The 23,169-nt window shown below is 44.6% G+C and overlaps 1 protein-coding gene across 3 annotated transcripts in view; it reads left to right on the top strand.

Annotated features, from left to right (window-relative positions):
* Window positions 1-23,169, top strand: part of LOC116399804 (microtubule-associated protein 4-like) — a 110,738-nt gene that overhangs the window by 40,150 nt on the left and 47,419 nt on the right. For all 3 annotated transcript variants that reach the window (XM_031877218.1, XM_031877219.1, XM_031877220.1), the window contains exons 4-6: window positions 432-509; window positions 919-1,158; window positions 7,919-9,235. In XM_031877218.1, the coding sequence (XP_031733078.1) occupies window positions 432-509; window positions 919-1,158; window positions 7,919-9,235 (1,635 nt within the window). The remainder of the gene's footprint in view (window positions 1-431; window positions 510-918; window positions 1,159-7,918; window positions 9,236-23,169) is intronic.

Raw genomic sequence — 23,169 nt, forward strand, 5'->3', positions numbered from 1 at the left:
CTGTTCCGATGTGAGGGTTCAGGGACAGAGGATGTCGTTGGTGTACAGATTGTAAAGCCCTCTGAGGCAAATTTGTAGTTATATATTTTAGGCTATATAAAAATATATTGAATTGAATTATTTATACCCGTGTTTTTCCCACTGTGACATGTCAAAATGGCCAATACATGTTCTATATTCAGGTGCTTTGTGTGATTCCATTTAACTTAACATACTGCAGGCACACATTTGAATAAGTCTAACATTAGCATTTGTTTCTATGTTCTGCTGGCTCCTTTCATTCTCCTCCCCATTTTGACTTTCTCTCACTGTCCTCTCTGATTCTCCCATTTCACTTCCCCTGGTCACTCTTCCATTTCTCTCTCTCTGTCTGTCTCTCTCTCTCTTTCTCTCTGTCTGTCTGTCTGTCTGTGTCTCTCTCTCTCTTTCAGGTCCTATGATGGGTGGGAGGACAGATCAATGGAGCATGAACAAGACAAAGGACAACAGCATGCCTGACTCATTTCTAGGTCCTCTTTACTTTTTCATCTCCTGTGTCTTTTTTTACCTCTGATGTCACATTATCCGTCCTCACTCCCTGTTCATGTGCTTATAAAAACATTATCTAGTGACAAACAAGTGAAACATTATTGTGATTAATGAGATATTTTGTGTGGAAATCATCCTGGAGGGCAATCTATGAAAACAAACCTTTGACGCAAGCTGCTGCTTTGTAGTTGTTCAGCACTGCTGGGTGATAAAGCTCCACACAGGCTGCATACAGATTAACCATTTAACAGTATTTTGAATCAGCTTTGCATCAAGTTTTTTCATTTCTAAAAAAATCAATCTGGTACCTCACCACTATAATTACAGCTTCCTAACAGTAGTCCATAGTAGTCTGTTGGTGATGTCTCTCTGTGTTCGTCTCTCCATCAGGCTTTTCTCAGTCTGGGATGGGAGGGACCGTGGGGTCCGGCCTGCCACCGTTCCAGACCAGTATGAGCACCACTCTCGGCCAGACTGGGATGGGTTCGGCCATGGACACCCAGAAGAGTTTGGGTCTATTTGGCGTGGACAACAAAACCACCAGCAACACCAGTGGAAGCAGTCCGTTTAAAACCAGCGATCTGTTTTCGTCTGGCGGCCCGGGAATCCACTCCATGGATCACTCTACAGGTATCAGAAGGAGGGGGGGGGGGTTGCATGTTGTTACTGTGTGCTGGTGGCAGCAGGGGGAGGGGGGAGTCAGGAGAATGAGGAGAGAGGAGGAACTTGCGGTACACGTACTGTGGTTTTGGGGTGACGATAAAGGTTACAGCTAGGGCCCTGGCCAGATTGAAACAAAACTAAATCCTGGTCATATCCTCAATTTCATTTATCAAAATATCAAATTTGATGCTTATTTTTCTAGAAAGTTGCCATGGGTTTGTGTAGGAGGACAGCAGGGGCGGGTGGTGACAGGAGAAGATCCTCACACAGGACCTGCTCTCAGCAGCAGAGGGCAACCTCTCCCACTGTAGGTGGAAACAGATCCAGCCTCACTGCTCTACGCTCCGTGCACTCAGCTGTTCTCTACATCTACTGACAAACTGGATCAACAGACAGATGGGTCTCATGCAGACAGTGATGAACACAGGACAACCCATAGTGTCATGTCTTCTGTAGTCACTGCAGTCTGACTGCTCCACATTGCATGTCTAGCTGCCTTATATCCTGAATTGTTAATGTTTATAATAATCATTAGCAGCTCGAGTCAATAACAGCTGAACGTTAACTGAATTTTGTGGTTGCCGAGCAACAAAAACACAAACCCACAGGAGGATTTAACGGTAAAGGCAAAGCAGCCTTCCGTGCCGTTTGCAGTCTTCCTGTGTAATTTTCCTAAAAGCCAGATATCACATTCTGTAATAAGCAATGCTGCAAACAGTTATTTCATCAGCTGAACAGTAATGTCGGCGTGAAATAGATTTTATCAGCAGGGTCCTTAAAATGAACTTTTAAAATGACTCAGCATCTGAGTTTTGATAGTGCAGAACTTATGAAACATTTAGCAAGCTCTTATTCAGGGTTTTGTATTTGATCTCTTCTCCCTTCTGTTGTGTTGGTGTGCTAAAGATAGCCCAGTACAGGCTGGTTGTTACGTAACACTTACTATCCGAGTTCATTACAGGGAATAGAAAGCAGGCATGATTTGAGGAGAGATTGTTTGTTACACAATGCTGTTGGGTAACTGTTGTCTTTAGATTTAGAATTGTTTGAGCATAAAGATATTAGGTAGCACTTCCTGTCTGTAATGCATTATAATCATAACTAGAAGTTGTTATAATCTGCTCTGAATAATATCATAATATAATCACAGTGTTATAATTCCCAGAGTTGTAATACATTGTATTATTTCTATAATACATCATAACCATTGTAAAAATGCATTATAATGTGATTATAAGTTAGACTAAATGTAGATTGTTTGATTGAAGTGAAAAAGATATCCTTAAATCTAATTGTGAACAATAAGTTACAATGACTTATAATCACATTATAATGCATTGTAACTCGGGGTGTAACGATACATCAATCCAGATTGATATGTAGATTCAATGATCAACAATCCAATATCTTCGATGAAAACCAATACATAACAGCTTTAAGATACGCCTTTATTTTGAAATTCCCATGACTAGCCTGTGTCACCATTTCCATCCAAGCTGACCTCTGACCTCTTTCCTACAGAGCCCAGCTACACAAATAGTCTCATCATAGGTCAGTTGCTTTTTGTGAGTATAAAAGTAACTATAAATCTAATAAATGATCCATGAATGCTTGATAATACCAGTGATGATAATGCAGTATTATGATACTTGACCTTATAAGTCATTATAAATGTATCAGCATGTGTTATGATTATTGTTGTTGAGTGCTTATAACTATAATTATACAGCAGATTATAAGGCATTCAAGATCTCCGGACTACCCATTCCATTTCAGGGAAGACAAGGCAGTGATGTAACCACATGCTGCTATTTTAAATGCTGTGCTTAGCTAACCGCTCCATCACACAAAATACCTGCAGACATTCTGTAAATGTGCCAATCCGGTTACATCATCTGGACAACAGCAAGCTTTGGATAACTAACCCCAATCTTTGATCCTATAGACGTTAAGTACAGTTTAGAGGTACTTGTACTTTACTCAAGTACTTCCATTTTATGCTATTTTATACTTCTACCCCACTACATTTTGGAGGCAAATATTTTACTTTTTATTGCACTGCATTTATTTGTTAACTTTAGTTTCTTTACAGATTTAGATCATTAATCCAAAAATATAAATCAACTAATAATGTATTAAAGGTTAAGCTACCAGCAATATATAAAGTAATTAAATGAGCTTAAAGTGAATAACACATTAATGCATCCATTCAATAATCTAATAATATAAAATACATTATTCTATATTGGGTCAATCTGCATAACAAGTAACTATAATTAAGGTACTTTTCGTGTATTTTGTTGCTATTACTTTTTTACTTTTACATAAGTACCCGTTTGAATGCAGAGCTTTTACTTGTAACAGACATTGTAGTATCTGAGTATCTCCACCCACAGCTTGAGAACTACCTTTGCAAAGGTGCACCATGTTTTTATCACGAGCCAATCAGAGCAGACTAAGCTTTTTTTGGGAGGGGGTCTTAAAGAGACAGGCGATTAAATAGAGCGTTTCAGACAAAGGGTGAATACAGGTATATTCAGACAGACAGAATGAGAAAATGTTTTCTTTTTAACATAAAAGCATGTAAACAAACATGTTCTAGTCGGACCCTAAAATACAAGTATGAACCTGAAAATGATTATGATATGTCCCCTTTAAGTAACATATCTGAGTGCTTCTTCCACCACTGCACAAAAGTAATGAGGGAGAAATTCTGATAATCTCAAGAAGTGCTCCGCCCCCTTAGCTCAGAATGCAGAATTAGCCATTAGCTCCAGCTATCTGTTAGAGCCCTCGATGTGATATGGTGCAAAGCACTGGGAGGTGATGGTTTTGTCCAGAACCTGTTGAGGATGTAATAATTAATATATCACCCAGAATGAGGGAGTACAGATGTTACTAATACCCTTAACAATGGCTCTGTTCTAGGACAAGATGCAGCATGCACACCATCAGAACATAAACCATGAAAAGAGGCCTATACTCCCCTAAAAGCAACTCATCCAGTGATACTGAAGTCATTTGTTGTTGTCCTAGTTGCTTGTAAACATCATATGAGATATCTTCGGTAAAGTCTTCTGATATCAACACCGCTGATGGGGGCAGTTCACATTTCAAAGATGTTCGAATGTATTTCTCTTTCTTAAAGCTTTAATAAGAGGAGTTGAGTATGAGTAGTCCAATCCTGTTGCCAGGCAGAAAGAGTCATGACAGGTCATGCATTTCAGCTTCCTAATGTTTCACATCACTGGGTATCTAATGAAGCAACCAGTCATAAAACGTCATGGATGAGTCGGTGCTCTGTTGGGCCAAATGGTTCCACAAGAACCAAAATATGTTTGCTGCCGATTGGATTGTGTCTAAAATGAAAGTTTATAGGAACAATTCGGGGGAAAATATGAGAAACACAAGTAGCTGCTTTATGAATCTTAATAATTTCGTCAATAAGCCTTTTTTCCCCCCTCCCTTAAAGTCCTCTACACACCTGCTCCTCTGTCTGTGCAGTCTAACTCTCACACGCAGTTCTTTTGCATCGGCAACGTGTTTGAGGCAGCCAGCGCTCCGACATTAACGGTTCCCTTGGCAGTTAGCCAGAGCCCAGATTAAGATGTACTCTCCATTAAATACCTTATCACATTAAATATAGACGATAATGCCCCGGGCCTGTCTCCTCCTCCAGCTGTTTATAGCTGGGCAAGCATCGGAGGCCAAAAAGAGGAAAATAGCTTCAATCAACTTAAACAGGGCAAAGGTGGCCAATTTCAAGGGAAGGGTGCACCCGCATCTGGATTCACATCAATATCAGGTGATGTAAGGCAGATTGAGGAGATGAGAGGATGAAAACTGAGGTAGAGGAAGAGGAATTTAGACAGAAAGGGGGCATGACACGCAGACTGAGAGGGTTGTATAGGTGGGAGTTTTATTCCCTCCGTCTGTTCATCTCTCTCTCTCATTCTCTCTGAGCTGATGACATGCTTGTCAGAAATAATTGAGAAATATTGCCTCAGAGGGAAAACTGTGATGACTTCATTCCCCAAACAAGAGGAGATAGTGGGAGCAGACAAACGAAGGGATCATTGTTTTCTCTTTGTTTGTTAAAGCTTGCATGTGCACAGTTTGTCACAGCGTTGTGATTCAGTTACATATTCCATATGTTATCCTGCATGTGGGACAATGATCCATTTATTGCCAGGGTTCTTCACACATGCATGCATTTTATTTTGAATCATGCATGCTAAGGTGCTTGCTTTATTTAGCGTGTTCATTTGCTTCAGAGCTTTATTGCTGGAGGTGTGTCTGTTTTGCTCTGCTGTGTGTGCCTGCTCTCTACACAAGACATGAGGTCATGCGTCATGGTGATGTTTAATAAGAGAGGAGTCAAACATATTTTACACATTGAGAGAATCATACATTATATTCATTTCTGGGCTGAAAAGTGCTATCTTAACAAACACAGTCCATTCCAGACTCCATTTAGAATTGTCAGCATTGGAAATGTACACAATATGATATGGCCAGCCAATGGATCTTTCCACTGTTATTTCCTCTCATTCTACTTTATTAATATACAGTAGAATGATCCCGTAATGTCCAAAAGCAACTGTATTGAACCTGTTGTAAGGATGTAAAGTGTGGATAAGCACTAGACCTCCAGTCACAGTGAGCTTTTGGTCCTTTGAAGTTACCATAAAAAATTGGCAAATTGGAATGAAAACAGTGTTTTATATGAAATGTGAATTAACAGTTAATTCAAACCACGCTGGCAGAGAGGAGACGCAACCAAGCAGATAAATGAAAGAAACTCTTCTCACTCAGTGCTGGACCATTATGGTGCTTTAAAACAGCACCTGAAATATCTGTCTTAGTTATCCACATTCCAATCCAGTGCCTTTACTGAAATATAGAAAGTCTGTAACAGGTGAGTAAATGACACGTTGAATGTATTTATAAAAGCAGGCGCCATCACATACATTGTGTTTTATGAAACTTTCAAAAGTTTTTGCCAAAAGGAGCCTAAAAGTGATCCGATTGTGGTTAATATGGCTGTAAACCACTAGCAGATGTCCCACTAGTGGGGATGAGCTATATGCTGTGGTCATTTCTGGTAAGAGGCATGCATTATGTTTGTAGTGAGAACAGAGCTTGCCTTCGAGTTATTGTACTCATAACTCACGATTGAATACAAATTTTCCCAGATACCCACATTCAGACAAACTCGTAGAAGCCTTTGATCTTGATTGGGAGATAATCCTAGTTTTACTGAATCAATGGTCGTCTATAGGATCAAAGTAGCTCCCTTAAAGGGGACATCACATGCTCATTTTCTAGTTCATACATGTTTTATTGTTTGTATTTGAGGTCTCTACTAGAACATGTTTACATTCTTTAATATTCAAGAAATCACATTCTTTTTTTGAATATACAGACTGTCTCTTTAAGACCCCCTCCTGAAAAAGCACTGCTCTGGTTGGCTTCCAAAAAAAAAGGAATGGCGCACCTTTGCAGAGGTAGTTCTCAAGCCGTGGGTGGAGATGTTCAGATGGGAGGGGGTTTCATGATATGTCCACTTTAAAAGAGCATTCCACTGATTTATCAGCGCTTGATGGACGTTTATTTATTTATTTACATTTGAATTTGACTGGGACCACGAATAATAGAGATCTGCTCTAACGTCTTCTGAATCTGCTGGTATTCATAAATCATATCTCTAAGTTAGAGACCCACACCCTCATGGACATGTCACTCCCCCTCTAACAATCCCTGTAGACTATGTTGCTTTTAAAATGATGTAGAGTATGAGTGTTCTTTAACAAATTGCTGTAATGATTAGAGAGGCTGCTTTCAGTCATTATTAAAGTTTCCACGTGCACAGCCAAGTCCACTGCAGCGAATATAGTGGGACATTTATGCAGCAAAACTAAAAACTATAGTTATAAAGTTGATAGACGAAACGGAAACAAACGTTTACTTTCTCAAATAATCGATGAAGTTTAGCTGCTGTAAATGCATCCAGCGTCTCTCTTAATGGGGTCGCTGTCTGCTGCAGAGCACCAGCTCTGTTCTGCTCTCTGCTATGTTCACATATTAGAGAATGGAATAAATATTTTTCTCATCAAGTAATTAACATTTCACCCACACTTTATTAATCACAATGTTACTTTTTATGACCCAACCCGTCCAATCTGCTTGTGGATATAAATACGTACGATAAAGATACATTTCACTATTTGAAATCACATTCATTAGAGATACAGTTCAAAGTTCATTTTCATTCACAGTCCCCGGGTAAGATTCCACGCAGCTCCCTCTGGAGACACGAACGGCTTTATACAACTTTGTCACATATGCAGCAGTGCTCCCCAACGTCTGTAAACAGACTTTGATGGAGTCCCCCTTTAAGAAATACTACCTCATGTTTATATGTGCAAACAATCTAAGGGACTGCATGAAGCCTCTAAGTAAGCACGCCCGACTCTTTACAAATACTGGCACATTTACTAGGAGTGGCCTAGTCCCAAGTACCCTTACTGTTGTTGTAACTCTAACCTATTGATGAGACCAGTCTTTACACTCCTTTACTGCCATGAAACAGTAAACAATTTACACATGAAGTAGTGACAACCATCAACGATGACAACAATCTGATGGCTTTTCGGCAGCTGATTCTCTGACACAGTATGTGATTGGTTCCTCCTCTTATAAAACCCTCCCCCCCACCCCTCGGCAGCTCCCATCCTCTCTCCCAGCGGCTCAATGGACGACAGCAGTCCCACCTCCTCCGACCCCCTCAGCCCCGAGAGAGTGGGGCCGGGGGGCGAGGCTAGCAAGGGAGAACAGAGGCGGCGGAAGAAGAAGAGGAAGGGCCGTGACCACGTCTACGACTTCTTGGCAAGCCAGAAGAATAATGTCGGCCAATCAGACAAGGATGGGATGCAGGATAAGGGCGGACCGGAGGCGGAGGAGGACGAGGAGGAGGACGAGGAGGAGAACTGGGAGTTGGAGATCAGAGAGAGTGGAGGAGGGGGTAGGGTGAAAGGCAGGAAGACTAAGAGTCGGGCAAGACTTCCAGAGGAGTGGGGAGTGCCCCAGCAGCCCAGCTCTCCTGCGCCGGCTGCAGTCGCTCCCACCTGGGCTACAACTGCCAACTCTGGTCCTTTTGACTCCAAAGCTCCAGATTCAAAGCCCAGCCCTGTTTTGCCCTCTGCCCCTGCACAAATACCCACCAGTTTCACCAACCGTTCCCATGCTAGCCTTGTAACAGATGCATCTCCACGCTCTTATGAGCCGATGTGTGTAGACGATTTCCCCTTGTCTGATAAAGATGGTCCAAAAGCAAATCAAGGGAATGTTTCGGCGAGCAAACCTGAACATAACAGCACAACGGCTAGTGTTGCCATCAAGAGTAGTCCAGCTGGGGATGTTGGTGGTTGTCTAGCATTGATGACCGGGGAAAATCTGAGCACCGTCTCCCAGACCTTCTCCTTCCTGGATTCAGTCCTCCAGACCTCTCCTGACTCGCAGACCACCACCCCTATTACCAACACCCCTTCCCTTGCTACGACTGCCCTGACTAAGTCCACCCCAACAGAAATCCCTGCTTTACAAGCCACTTCTGTTTTCAACCCTTTCAAGATCACTCCAGACCTCCCTCTCCCTCCTACTTCCGCTTTGTCCACCAAGCCATCACCATTAGCTTCTGTAGGAACACGCCCTCCAACAACTGTGGTGGGATCAGCCCTCAACGTCGATGCCAAGCCGTTTGTCCCCATGGCCACACTCTTGTCCTCCACAGCCACACCCAGTTTGACTGCAGCTACCGCCTCCGCTACCACTTCAGCCACGCCCCTTATCCCCTCAGCTTCTCCCTGTAAGAAGGAAGCCACCCCCACAGCACCGTCAGTCACTCCCCCCAAAAGTGTAGCCACACCCTTTAGCTCAGCAACAGTCACTTCCCCACCACCCATCACCCCCACAGCCCCTCCTTCTCTCCCTGCACACTCAGAGCACCAGGAGTCCTCGCCGACACAGCTTCCCCCACTGGAAGGTTGGTGAACTACAGGGAAGATTATAATTAACATGGGGCAAATTTGAATAAAATCATTGTAGGCTAGGCTAGCAGGAAGTAGCTACTTTTTGTCTTCCTCTATGCATGGCTCTTTGTCTGTGGATTGAGCGCCAGGCCTGCTTGGTGCTTGATCCTTTCCTTTAGGTATTTGTAATAACCAGGGCTCGAGACATAAATGCAGAGCAGCTCAATTTTTAATCTGATCCAAACACAAATTTTCTCTTTATCACCATTCAAATTTTTTACCAGAGAAACATTTGTGTCCAGATATATCACTCTTCCCAGCTGTTGGCAAGAGTATGTGACACAAATGTACTGTGCTGGTCAGGCCCTACATTAACTGATAAGTTGTCTGATTTGACTTCCATCTGCCTGCCTCTGTGTTCCTGTTACCATGATCATAACAATGTTATCACTTGACCTGCTGCTTCTGATAGCTCTACTATCTTTGCTTGCTCCACTGTCTACTGTTTCATATGACTGTCAGCTGCCCGTGCAACGTCACACTATCTCCTCTCTGTCTATAGAAACACACACATGACCTGGGTCCTTGCATGGCGAAGCTAGTTTCCTAATGCCTTTTAGCTTCCTAGAGTCAATAATGTTATCGTTGTTATAGGTTATGGTAGTGTGGTAGTAGAGAAGTTAAAAAGTAGACACGACCGTGACCAAGACAAGTGAATTGGTTTACCAATAAAACAAAACATGGTCTAGGTTGGTGAGGCACAACCTGCTGGTTTATTGTGTCTATATTTTGTGTTTCTATTGCAACTGTTTATAATGTATGTGACGACATTTAGAGACTCAATATTAAGTTTTCTGTAGAAGCACAAATGCTATTTGTAAGAGACTTTAGGACATTTAGAATAAGCAGCACATCTGACACATGCTACTCACTTAAAACTAGATTAGAATAAGATAATAAATCCAAAACACTCCAGTCAGCTATCATGTGAATTTGTACACCCATTTTGAATGTTATCAGCCGATAGAATGGGAGTTATCAGTGGTTATCACTACCTAACCTAAAGATTTGTGTTAAAATAAGTAAGTTTGTTAAAACTTATTTAACTTGGCTTTAGTGAAGTAGACAAGTAAGGTTAATGAAGTCTTTCGGTTTCACACGGGACAAGGAAGTAGCCCTCACCAGCGCCCCGCGCAGACTTCATGCTCTTTATACTGTGTCAACTGACTTTCTCCTCTGATCTCCTCATCATTTTTTGCGGCCACAAGAGGTCAGGGTCGACTTTTTGGATTCCTATCGGTGATCAACCATGTGAATAGACAATAAGGAGTAGCAGGCCCCTTCTAACCCAAAACTGTGAGGCTGTTGATTCATTCGGCTGATAACATCTGAAGAGGGTGATTCTTTAAACTATACAATATTTGAACCTATTAGACAAGAGTTGCAGTTTGACAAAAATATCTCTTAGCTCATTCTCCCCTTGGTAGATATCTTCCAATATACAACCACCTGTCAGTGACTATAGCTCCATGCTTGAGTCAGATGATGACAACTGAACCACCTCCATAAAAACAGAGTAACAACTACACAATGAAGGTCACAAGATGTTGCTGAAAGCTATGGAAGACATTCAATTAGGGAACTTCACATATTTCTGTCACACTGTCACTGTATTGTCAAGGTTAAGAATAAACCCTCAAGCTCAGGGTTAAAGAATCTCAATTTTAACCGCTTTTGATCTTGATCCTGCAATGCAAAGATCCAGAGCAGTTTCTAGGTTTTTGCGCTTGATCCTGTTCAAAACGTAGTCCTGGTTAGAATCTGTTATCCAAAAGGAAAAATAAAATCGCCGTCAAATATCAGGGTTTCCCCCAGTAGTGAACTGCAGACTGTTGACAAGTCGAAACAAGTTATGTGTGTGAGATAACTGTGACAGATATGGCTGAGAGACAACCGTGTAGTAGCCAGCAGTGTAACGTCTGCTCTTTTGGCCTGCCTGGCCTGTCGTACGCTGGGGTAAACCCTGAGATGACCTCAGTCTGATGCTTCCTCCTCCTGATGATTTCTATCTGTGGTGACATCCCCACAGTCTGCTGAACGAAGCTTTACTTTTACAGTGTGATTCTATCTATGCTTCTCCTCAGACTTGTCTCACTACTACAACCTGACCCAATACTCAACACCGTGTGTGAAATGTGTGTTAACTTGATCTATTAATCAAATGTGACTCTGTAGCTCTGACTTCCAATTTAGGATGCCGTAGTCCTTTATCCGGACATAGTGGCATCTCTAACGTGTCCTGTAGTCTCTAAAATGTCCCGTAGTCTCTGACACGTCCTGTAACTTTCAGAAAGTCTAACTGGAGTTTTGAAGCACATCAATGATTTATATTTTCTATTAGAAGTTTTTAGGTATGGTTTGAGTTGATATTGGATGCTAAGGTGTCTTTTAATGCATTGAAGCTGATTCAGAACTGGCTGACCATTGTCTCTCCCTCCCCCCCCTTTCCTTGTTTTCTGTTTCATAACGACACCAATCATGCGGCTTTGATCAACAGGTAAGACATGTTTCTCTTTTTCCAGTTTGTTTTGTTGGATTCTCATATGGAACTTTGTTGGACACCCCTGACCCTACAGTGGTATAATAATACTGCGATTGTGTGGTGAATAGTTATTTCATTTGCACACAAACCTCTTGGGGTTTGAAAAATGAAGGTTATTAACACGGTCTAGTATGTTTCTCTTTTTCAAACGGAGGCTCCGGTCCGGTACAAATTGAGCCTTTAATATTTATTAGCCCATAAAGTGGCAAACGCTATGTTTGTGGTACAGTTTGTAATAATCATAACCTTTTAAACTTGCTGCTTTTAAGCACTGCACTGCACTTCTCAAAAATCTCGACCATTTTTTGTTGATAAAGGTCATTTCTGTGGAATTATGCTGTCAATGTTAATATCTATGCTGTTATTTGGTACATCGCAAATATACTGCAAGCATTAAACGCATCATTCAATTTTTCTATGAAAGTTTGAATCAGTGTGGCATCACCTTTAGAAACACCTTTTCCTCACTTAGGATATTTTATTAGACATTTATCCATCCATCCATCCATTTTCCTCCGCTTATCCGGGGTCGGGTTGCGGTGGCAGCAGGCCAAGCAGGCTGACCCAGACCTCCCTCTCACCGGCAACATGTTCCAGCTCGTTCTGGGGGATCCCGAGGCGTTCCCAGGCCAGCTGGGAGATGTAATCTCTCCAGTGTGTTCTGGGTCTTCCCCGGGGTCTCTTCCCAGTTGGACGTGCCTGGAAAACCTCCAGTGGGAGGCGTCCATGAGGCATCCTAATTAGATGCCCGAACCACCTCAGCTGACTCCTTTCGACGCGAAGGAGTAGCGGCTCGACTCCAAGCTCCCTCCTGATGACCGAGCTCCTTACCCTATCTCTAAGGCTGAGCCCGGCCACCCAACGGAGGAAGCTCATTTCGGCCGCTTTTAGCCGTGACCTTGTCCTTTCGTTCACGACCCAGAGTTCGTGACCATAGGTGAGGGTAGGAACATAGACCGAGTGGTAAATTGAGAGCTTTGCCTTCCGGCTCAGCTCCCTCTTCACCAAGACGGTCCGGTGCAGCGCCTGCTTTACTGCTGCAGCCGCACCGATCCACCTGTTGATCTCCCGCTCCATCTTACCCTCACTCGTGAACAAGACCCCGAGATACTTAAACTCCTTCGCTTGAGGTAGGCACTCCGTCCCCACCTGGAGGGAGCAATCCACCGGTTTCCGGCAGAGAACCATGGCCTCAGATTTGGAGGTGCTAACTCTCATCCCCGCCGCTTCACACTCGGCTGCAAACCGCCCCAGTGAATGCTGGAGGTCATGATCCGAGGAGGCTAACAGGACCACATCATCTGCAAACAGCAGAGAGGCGATCCCGAGACAACCGAACCTGACGTTCTCCGCCCCAAGGCTGCGCCTAGATATCCTGTCCGTGAAAGTCACGAACAGGACCGGTGACAAAGGGCAGCCCTGGCGGAGGCCAACACCCACCGGGAACGTGTCTGACTTATTACCGAGAATGCGGACAAAGCTCCTACTGCAGTCGTACAGAGACCGGATCGCCCGTTGTAATAGGTCCGGCACCCCATACTCCCGCAGTACCCCCCACAAGAACCCCCGAGGGACCCAGTCGAAAGCCTTCTCCAAGTCCACAAAGCACATATAGACTGGTTGGGCAAACTCCCAGAACCCCTCCAGTAGTTTTGCGAGGGTAAAGAGCTGGTCCACTGTTCCACGGCCGGGACGGAATCCGCACTGCTCCTCTTGAATCCGAAGTTCCACAAGCGGTCGGAGCCTCCTTTCCAGCACCCTGGCATAAGCCTTCCCCGGGAGGCTGAGTAGTGTGATACCCCGGTAATTCGAGCACACTCTCCGGTCCCTCTTTTTGAAGATAGGAACCACCACCCCGGTCTGCCATTCCATGGGCACTGATCCCGACCCCCATGCGACATTGAAGAGGCGTGTCAGCCAGGACAGCCCAACTATGTCCAGCGCTTTCAGCATCTCAGGGCGGATCTCATCCACCCCAGGCGCCTTGCCACCAAGGAGCTTTTTGACTACCTCAGCGACCTCTGCCAGGGATATGGGTGAGCCTCCCCCTAGGTCCTCAGGCGCTGCCTCCTCTGCAGAGGACATGTTGGTCGGGTTTAGGAGTTCCTCAAAGTGCTCTTTCCACCGCCCGACGATGTCCCCCGTCCGGGTTAGCAGTTCCCCCCTGCTGAGAACAGCCTGGGGTAAGCCCTGCTTTCCCTTCCTGAGCCGTCGGATGGTTTGCCAGAACCTCCTTGAGGCCAACCAAAAGTCCTTCTCCATGGCCTCCCCGAACTCCTCCCATGTCCGAATTTTAGCATTCGCGACCACCGCAGCTGCAGCCCTTCTGGCCTGCCGGTACCTGTCAGCTGCTTCAGGAGACCCCTGGGCCAACCAGGCCTTGAAGGTCTCCTTCAGCTTGACGGCTTCCCTCACCTCTGGTGTCCACCACCGGGTTCTCGGGTTGCCGCCACGACAGGCACCGATGACCTTCCAGCCACAGCTCCTAGCGGCCGCGTCCACAATAGAGGCTTTGAACATGGTCCATTCGGATTCTGTGTCCCCAACCTCCCTCGGGATGTGTGAGAATTTCTTCCGGATGTGGGAGTTAAAGACCTCCCGGACAGGGTCCTCCGCCAGACGTTCCCAGTTCACCCTCACTACACGTTTGGGCTTGCTGGGTCTTTCCAACCGGTTCCCCTGCCATCTGATCCAACTCACCACCAGGTGGTGATCAGTTGACAGCTCTGCTCCTCTCTTCACCCGAGTGTCCAAGACATACGGCCGCAAATCAAATGATACGATTACAAAGTCGATCATTGATCTCCGGCCTACGGTGTTCTGGTACCAGGTACACTTATGAGCCACCTTATGTTCGAACATAGTGTTCGTTATGGCCAAACCGTGGCAAGCACAGAAGTCCAATAACGAAACACCATTCGGGTTCAGATCGGGCAAGCCGTTCATCCCAATCACCCCCCGCCAGGTTTCTCCGTCATTGCCCACGTGAGTGTTGAAGTCCCCCAGGAGAACTATGGAGTCGGTAGGCGGCGCCCATTCCAGGACCCCTCCCACCGACTCCAAGAAGGCCGGATACTCCGAACTGCTGTTTGGTGCATAAGCACAAACCACAGTCAGAGCCTTGCTCCCCGCAACCCGTAGGCGCATGGAGGCGACCCTCTCGTTCTCCGGGGAGAAGTCCAACACAGCAGCGCTCAGCCGGGGGCTCGTGAGTTTCCCCACTCCCGCCTGGCGCCTCTCACCCTGGGCAACTCCGGAAAAGGACAAAGTCCAACCCCTCTCCAGGAGCTTGGTTCCAGAGCCAGCGCTGTGTGTGGAGGTGAGTCCAACTATATCTAGCTGGTATCGCTCCACCTCCTGCACCAGCTCCGGCTCTTTCCCCGCTAGCGAGGTGACGTTCCACGTCCCTAGAGCTAGTCTATGCTGCCGGCGATCGGCATGCCCAGGCCTCCCGCCCGACCTGCCGCCCGGTCTGCATTGCACCCGACCCCGATGCTTGTCCCTGCGGGTGGTGGGTCCACAGGGTGGCTGCTCCATGGTGTTTCTTCGGGCTGAGCCCGACCGGGCCCCATGGGCGAAGGCCCGGCCACCAGACGCTCGCCTACGAGCTCCCCTCCTGGGTCTGGCTCCGGGAGGGTGCCCCGGTTTCCCTGGTCCGGGCGAGGTGGCTGAAGTCCGTGTGCTAACTGTCATAAGGGTCGTTTTGAACCGCTCTTAGTCTGAGCTCTCCCCTAAAACCTGTTTGCCTTGGGAGACCCTACCAGGGGCTAATGCCCCGGACAACATAGCTCCCAGGATCACTGAGCCACTCAAACTCCTCCACCACGGTAAGGTGGCGATTCGCGGAGGAGATTAGACATTTAATGATTTGTAAATTCTTTGATTAGGGCACTGGTTCCCAAAGTTTTTCAAGCCCCCCTTTGATGAATTGAATTAATTGCATTATAATATATAAACTATAAAATATCAGTTTTTCTTTCTAAAATAAGTACATATCACTTCACTTTTCCACTTCACAGTTTATTGTTCAGTTTGTTTTCAAGTAGTGCTTTCACACATAATAATTCACACATTGCATTACATTACAATCTTGAATATATTTTCAAGTAAAATGAACTTCAAATGTTAAAATTGAATTCAGGAACAGTGCAACAACTTGCATTTCCCCATTTAACAGTATGTTTTTCAAACTGAATTAGTGTGCAAGAAAATAAAAAATCCTACATATAGAATAATGATCAAAAACGAGATATGCAAGTTACTCAGTGCTTTCTCTGCATAGATCACATTCATATTCCTACATGTAAATTGCTTTCTGACATATTCATTTGTAAATAAAATTAACTTAATTTCTTTTAAGTGCAAACAACGTATATTTCCCCACATTTAACAGCAGGTTCTCTCAAACAAGAAAATAACATATCCAGCAATGATTGATGTGGATTTACTTTGTTCTGATTGCTTTCAATAAAAGCTTTTTGTGACATACAAGAGTGCCACAACTTAGTTTACCCAACTCTTAGGTTCTTTAAAACTGAATTATAAACAAGATATGCAAGCTACTCAAGCTTTTTCTGCATGGATCATATTCTTCTTTTTTTTTTAACTCATGTGCTTGTTCAAATGATCGGGGTGGGTTTCCAAGTGTCTTTTCTAGTGCTGGGCAAGTTAACGCGTTATTATCGCATTAACGCATTCATTAATTAACGCCGACAATTATATTATCGCACGTTAACGCAGTTTTTTTATTTATTTATTATTAAGCGACATTTTCAACACAAGAACCAGGCAGCAAGCAGTGAACAGCTGTGTTCGTGTGGCGTCACTTCCTTCTCCCCCCCCGGGTCCAGAACCCCCCTACACTCCGTCACCGTCGTTCACTCTTGTCCCACAAACACACACACACACCCACACACACACACACACACACACACAAGGGCAATCGTCTCGTTACAGGATCAAACGTGACTGTTGTGAAGTGGAGCTTCTAGTGAGGACCAAGAAACGTCTTGTTTGAACGGAATACTTTAGTGTCTGAACTGCAGTATTACAGTGTTACAGTGAACACAACGCGCTCTTGCACCCGACATGTGGTTTTCTATTTATCATCAATATTGTTAGTGTCAAGAACACGTACCATTCTAATTCCTGTCTCTTCAAAGTAAAAGCACTTCCGTTTTCATGCTCTTCACAATAAAAGTAAATCATGCAATCAAACAATTTACAAAAGTGACTATTAAAATACATATTGTCGAGTTTTTAAAGTGTTTTGTTTGTAATATGTATAATAAGCATAATTTAGTTATCGCTACTGAGAATTTAACAAACATAAAAACATGACGTAGATAGGTTTGCAGTTTTCAAGGTGTATATTTAGGGCCCGAGCAACCGACAACGTCGGGCCGGCGAAGGCCCTATTGAAATTGTACCCGTTTAGGTAAACGTACGCATGGTTGGAGAACTTGCCATGCATGAAAACTCACCAAATTTTGAGGACTTGTCAGGCCTGGTGAAAATAGCCATCTGAAAAAGAATGCATCTTTCTGTGTAAAGAAATGGCTCTCTAGCACCCCCTACAAGTCGGACCGGCGACACCCCTCGGCCAGTATGTCCGATTGACTTGAAATTTGACACACATGTCGACTTGAGCTAGAGCTACAAAAAAAGCTAATCAGACCCCTAAGCTCCGGCTACTTAGATTTTCCGCCATATTGAATTTAGTGTAAAACACATTTCTGCAAACTCCTCCTACATGCTTAGTCCCATTACTATCAGATTTGCTGTGGATCATTACTGGATCTACGTCATCAAAAGTTATCAAAAGCTTTTTGATATCTCTTTTCGTTTACAAGATATGTACCAATAAACTTCTTAGGGGCGTGGCTTAATATCAATACATATAACTTCTCAACCGTTTGTCCTAAAATTACCAGATTTTCAGCATATGTGCACATTGCATCCTCTAACATACCCTGAGATTTATTTTGCATTCAACAACTAGGGAGCGCTACAGTAAACCCTCGAAGTTGTGCTTTTTGTCACTCTTTGCGGATTTCAGCCTTCGCACTTTAACGAACTCCTCCTACAGATTTTAAGCGATCAACTTCTACTTTGGTCAGGATGCTCTTAAGACCTTTGTGATTAAAAGTTATCAAAATCGAGAGTTTTCATCGAAGAACCTTGACGTGGCGTGGCGGCCATTTTGCCTCATTGTTTATGAAAAAATAAGTTCTTATAAGTTGTTATAACTCCAAGGTACATTATCCAATCCTCACTCATAGCGCCGCCTACTGGCTAAAGGAAATGTCATATTTTATACTTTTCTTTATTCCTCCTAGCCAGGTGATCTGATGAGTCTCAAATTTGGTAAGGATAGCCTTAAGACATTGATGATGCATTATCATGAATATTGTGCATTTTCGTACAACGCTGTTGCCGTGGCGACGCATTGTTCGCCATGAAAAAGGAAGCTGATGGTTTAGTGACTTGGGATGCTCAAACTCATGCAAATTTGTACATGTGTCAAAGGTCATTGGAAGAAATATTTTCTATGATTTTTTTAATCGTCCATTTTAGATTGCCTCTATAGCGCCCCTACAATATTTCAAAAGAGTAGCCCCAGCGCTACGTTTGAGCTACATGTATGAATCTTGGTAGGCACATGTATCATATGGAGACTTAAATATAAGTCTCTTGGGACCATGCTCTAAACCCTACCGGAAGTCGGCTATTTTGATATTTGTGTCATTTTTCGATAGATTTTGGTCTATTTCTAGTCGCTATACTTTAACGAACTCCTCCTAGGGACTTCATCAGATCCACTTTAAATTTTGGCAGTACCATGTCAAGACCGTTGTGATTAAAAGTTATCAAATCTTTACGTTTGACGGAATCGCTTAGCCGTAGCGGGCGGCTACTTTACGTGATTCCCCATGAAAAAAGCTGATGTAACTCAGCTGGACTTGTTCCAAACAGTCTCAAACTTCTCATGCTTGATACCACTCATGGCCTGAGGATGTCGACAAGCTAATTTCCACTAATACTCACAGCGCCACCTGCTGGCGAAAGGAAATCTGGATTTTGTGATAAACGCCTCCGATTTACATGACTTTTACACAATGTGCTTTACATTTGACACATGATGCATGTTTGCACACATTCTGTAGCGCCAGACAGCGGATACAGGAAGCATCAGACTATTTGCAAAGCATCATTTCCAGCATCAGGCGGTCCACGCGGGATTAAATCCGTCTCGCTCGCGGATGCGCCGTCCGACGGTCGTGGACGTTCTCGGACGCGCAGGCCGGAGTCCTGCCGGCACCCCTGACGCGCTGCAGATTGCGAGGGCCCGTTCATCGCTGCTCGCAGCTTTAATTCAAATTGCATCTCTTACACACATGAAAATAAAGTTATGAACACCGGCTGAATATCTACTATCAGAATCATTATAACTGTATTTTAACTGCTACTGTGTAAAGGGAATACTGCTGTTAACAAGAACCTGATTTGTTTAAAGTGTTTGCAAACCAAATGTTATTGCCCTTTTGTTCATATACCAGTACTTTTAGAATAAAAGTGCGCAATACCCTACTTTTGAATTCATTATTGATCTATCTATATATCCCCCCCAGTTTGGGAACCACTGGTTTAGGGTATGCAGCCATAACTCTAGATCTTTTTCGTAGTATCTTAATGCAGAAGTTTGGCACTTGGTTAATGTTATAACACTTGGTAAAAGATGTGAATGGTCACGGTTTGCGTTTTAAGACGTGGTTAGGGTTCGAAAAAAAGATCAGGATTTGGTTTAAAATAGGTACACCTGTTACATAACTTGAGCTAAGAAAGTAAAGTTAAGTGACTCAGTGACGTAAAGTCAAGCGGCATAATGTCCTCAACTTTTGGTTTGTTTAGTTGAAACGTTGGAGGTTAATATGTAACACATGGTTAACGTTGTGTAACACATGTTTAATGTTGTAACACATGGTTAACGTTGTGAAATGGTGGCGGTTAACATGGTAACATGGTTAATGTTGTCTAACAGGTGGTTAACGTGGTAACACGTAGTTCAAATGAAATGGTGATGGTTAACGTTGTAACACGTGGTTAACGTAAAACGGTGGTGGTTAACATTGTAACAAGTGGTTAACGTAAAACGGTGCCGGTTAACGTTGTAACATGTGGTTAAAGTTGTGAAACAGTGGTGGTTAACACTGTGAAACAGTGGTGGTTAACGTTGTAACACGTGGTTAACGTTGTGAAACAGTAGTGGTTAACGTTGTGAAACAGTAGTGGTTAACGTTGTAACATGTGGTTAACGTTGTGAAACAGTGGTGGTTAACGCTGTCAAACAGTGGTGGTTAACGTTGTAACATGTGGTTAAAGTTGTGAAACAGTGGTGGTTAAAGTTGTGAAACAGTGGTGGTTAACGCTGTGAAACAGTGCCGGTTAACGTTGTAACATGTGGTTAAAGTTGTGAAACAGTGGTGGTTAACGCTGTGAAACAGTGGTGGTTAACGTTGTAACACGTGGTTAACGTTGTGAAACAGTAGTGGTTAACATTGTAACATGTGGTTAACGTTGTGAAACAGTAGTGGTTAACTTTGTAACTTGTGGTTAACGCTGTGAAACAGTGGTGGTTAACGCTGTGAAACAGTGGTGGTTAACGCTGTGAAACAGTGGTGGTTAACGTTGTGAAACAGTGGTGGTTAACTCTGTGAAACAGCGGTGGTTAACGTGGTAACGTTGGTATGTAATTGTATCATTTAAAACACCTGAATAAAATAAGCAATACATGCTGCCAGGAGTAAACTGTGGAGAACGATTTAAACAACTCCCAGGTTGCTAAAAGCCCAAAATTCCTGGAAAAATCCATGACCTCATTATCGTCACTGGTAGCTATGCCTTTTACATAGTAATGCTCTGGAGTAAACAAGTAATAGTTTCAAATTGATACAGTATATGATCAGACACAGTACTCATATGGTTCCATATTTGGTCACTTTATAGCACAGTGCAGGTATAGAGCTCTTATTTTCCAGTGGATGGAATCTAATAGAGTTATTGATATCTGACTGCTTCCTCGGTTTCTATGTTTGGTTGCTATTTCTTTCTTCTGTCTCTATGTGTCTCTATTTATAAACCTGTGTTGTGCCTTCACATCTCCCTATCTCCTCTCACGTACAATATGTATGTCTAGGACTATTTCCCCCTTACATAAGGAAAGGACACCCTTCGCTTTTTTTAAAGAAAAAGGGCTGTCATCCCTGTGTCTATATGTAGAAGCTACCGTGTGTATGTGTGTGTGCAGGCCCTGTCCGATGGTCCTGCATTACGGTCATCATTCAGCCAAATTAACCGAGTGTGATAAATTGTGTGTGTGTGTGTGTGTGTGTGTGTGTGTGTGTGTGTGTGTGTGTGTGTGTGTGAGACAGGCAGAGAAAGCATTCTTGTAGGAGTAACCATCTTTTTGCCAGTGAGGGAAATCTGGAATCCAAACACACACAGAGACGAGATGCATTGACCTGGTTTTGTCCTTGGGAGCCAAGCCAGTGAGATTGAATCAAAGCGAATGTTATAGATTGAGATAATCGTGTGGGGACAGACTGTGTTGTGGGGACAGACTGTGTTGTGGGTTCGGGTTGCCTAACACTGCAGATTGATCATGGTGTTGCTGTGTGGGTGTGTCGCTTGTTGTAGCGTCCGGAGGGGCTCAGCGCTGCTCGTTGGCTCCATCAGGTGGCTTGCTGGGAGAACTGCACCTCTGACCACAGAGCCGTTTGACTGGGATGCAGCTGGAGCTCATCAGAGATTAAAATGATCCCCAGAGAGGAAGTGGCTTCTGGTGGCAAAGACTAGTTATTGAGGAGTATTAGACGGACTGGCACCTGGATTAGGAATGTTCCCATACCGGAAGCCAGTATTTGGCAAATCACCCGTAATGCCTTCCATGTAATATGTTTTTTTTATATATATTTGAGTTTGCTCATGTGAGGAAAAGCTAACTGTCGTGAATTTCCTTTTAAATTGCTTTCATTGAAATTAGATTACTCATTACTGTTGAATAAGGCTGAAAGGATTATAGATTGTACTCGATTACAAATCCATCCATCCATCCATTTTCCTCCGCTTATCCGGAATCGGGTCGCGGTGGCAGCAGGCCAAGCAGGCTGACCCAGACTTCCCTCTCCCCCGCAACATTTTCCAGCTCATACTCGGGGATCCCAAGGCGTTCCCAGGCCAGCTGGGAGATATAATCCCTCCAGCGTGTTCTGTGTCTTCTTGGACATGCCCGGAAAACATCCAGTGGGAGGCGTCCAGGAAGCATCCTAATTAGATGCCCGAACAACCTCAGGTGACTCCTTTCGACGCGAAGGAGTAGCGGCTCAACTCCAAGTTCCCTCCTGATTTCCGAGCTCCTTACCCTATCTCTAATGCTGAGCCCGGGCCACCCTACGGAGGAAACTCATTTCAGCCGCTTGTAGCCGCGACCTTGTCCTTTCGGTCACGACCCAGAGTTCGTGACCATAGGTAGGGTAGGAACGTAGACCGACCAGTAAATTGAGAGTTTCGCCTTCCGGCTCAGCTCCCTCTTCACCAAGACGGTCCGGTGCAGCGCCTGCTTTACTGCTGCTGCCGCACCAATCCGCCTGTCAATTTCCCGCTCCATCTTACCCTCACTCGTGAACAAGACCCCGAGATACTTGAACTCCTTCGCTTGCGGTAGGCACTCCGTCCCCACCTGGAGGGAGCAATCCACCGGTTTCCGGCAGAACACCATGGCCTCAGATTTGGAGGTGCTAACTCTCATCCCCGCTGCTTCACACTCGGCTGCAAACCGCCCCTGTGAATGCTGGAGGTCACGATCCGAGGAAGCCTGGCGGAGGCCAACACCCACCGGGAACGTGTCTGACTTATTGCCGAGAATGCGGACACAGCTCCTACTGCAGTCGTACAGAGACCGGATCGCCTGTTGTAACGTGTCCGGCACCCCATACTCCCGCAGCACCCCCCACAAGAACCCCCGAGGGACCCGTTCGAAAGCCTTCTCCAAGTCCACAAAGCACATGTAGACTGGTTGGGCAAACTCCCAGAACCCCTCCAGTAGTCTTGCTAGGGTAAAGAGCTGGTCCACTGTTCCACGGCCGTGACGGAATCCGCATTGCTCCTCTTGAATCTGAGGTTCGACAAACGGTCGGAGCCTCCTTTCCAGCACCCTGGCATAAGCCTTCCCCGGGAGGCTGAATAGTGTGATACCTCGGTAATTCGAGCACACTCTCCGGTCCCCCTTTTTGAAGATGGGAACCACCACCCCGGTCTGCCAGTCCATGGGCACTGATCCCGACCCCC

This window comes from Anarrhichthys ocellatus, unplaced genomic scaffold (genome assembly GCF_004355925.1).
Source record: "Anarrhichthys ocellatus isolate YVR2014 unplaced genomic scaffold, GSC_Weel_1.0 scaffold129, whole genome shotgun sequence".
NCBI lineage: Eukaryota > Metazoa > Chordata > Actinopteri > Perciformes > Anarhichadidae > Anarrhichthys > Anarrhichthys ocellatus.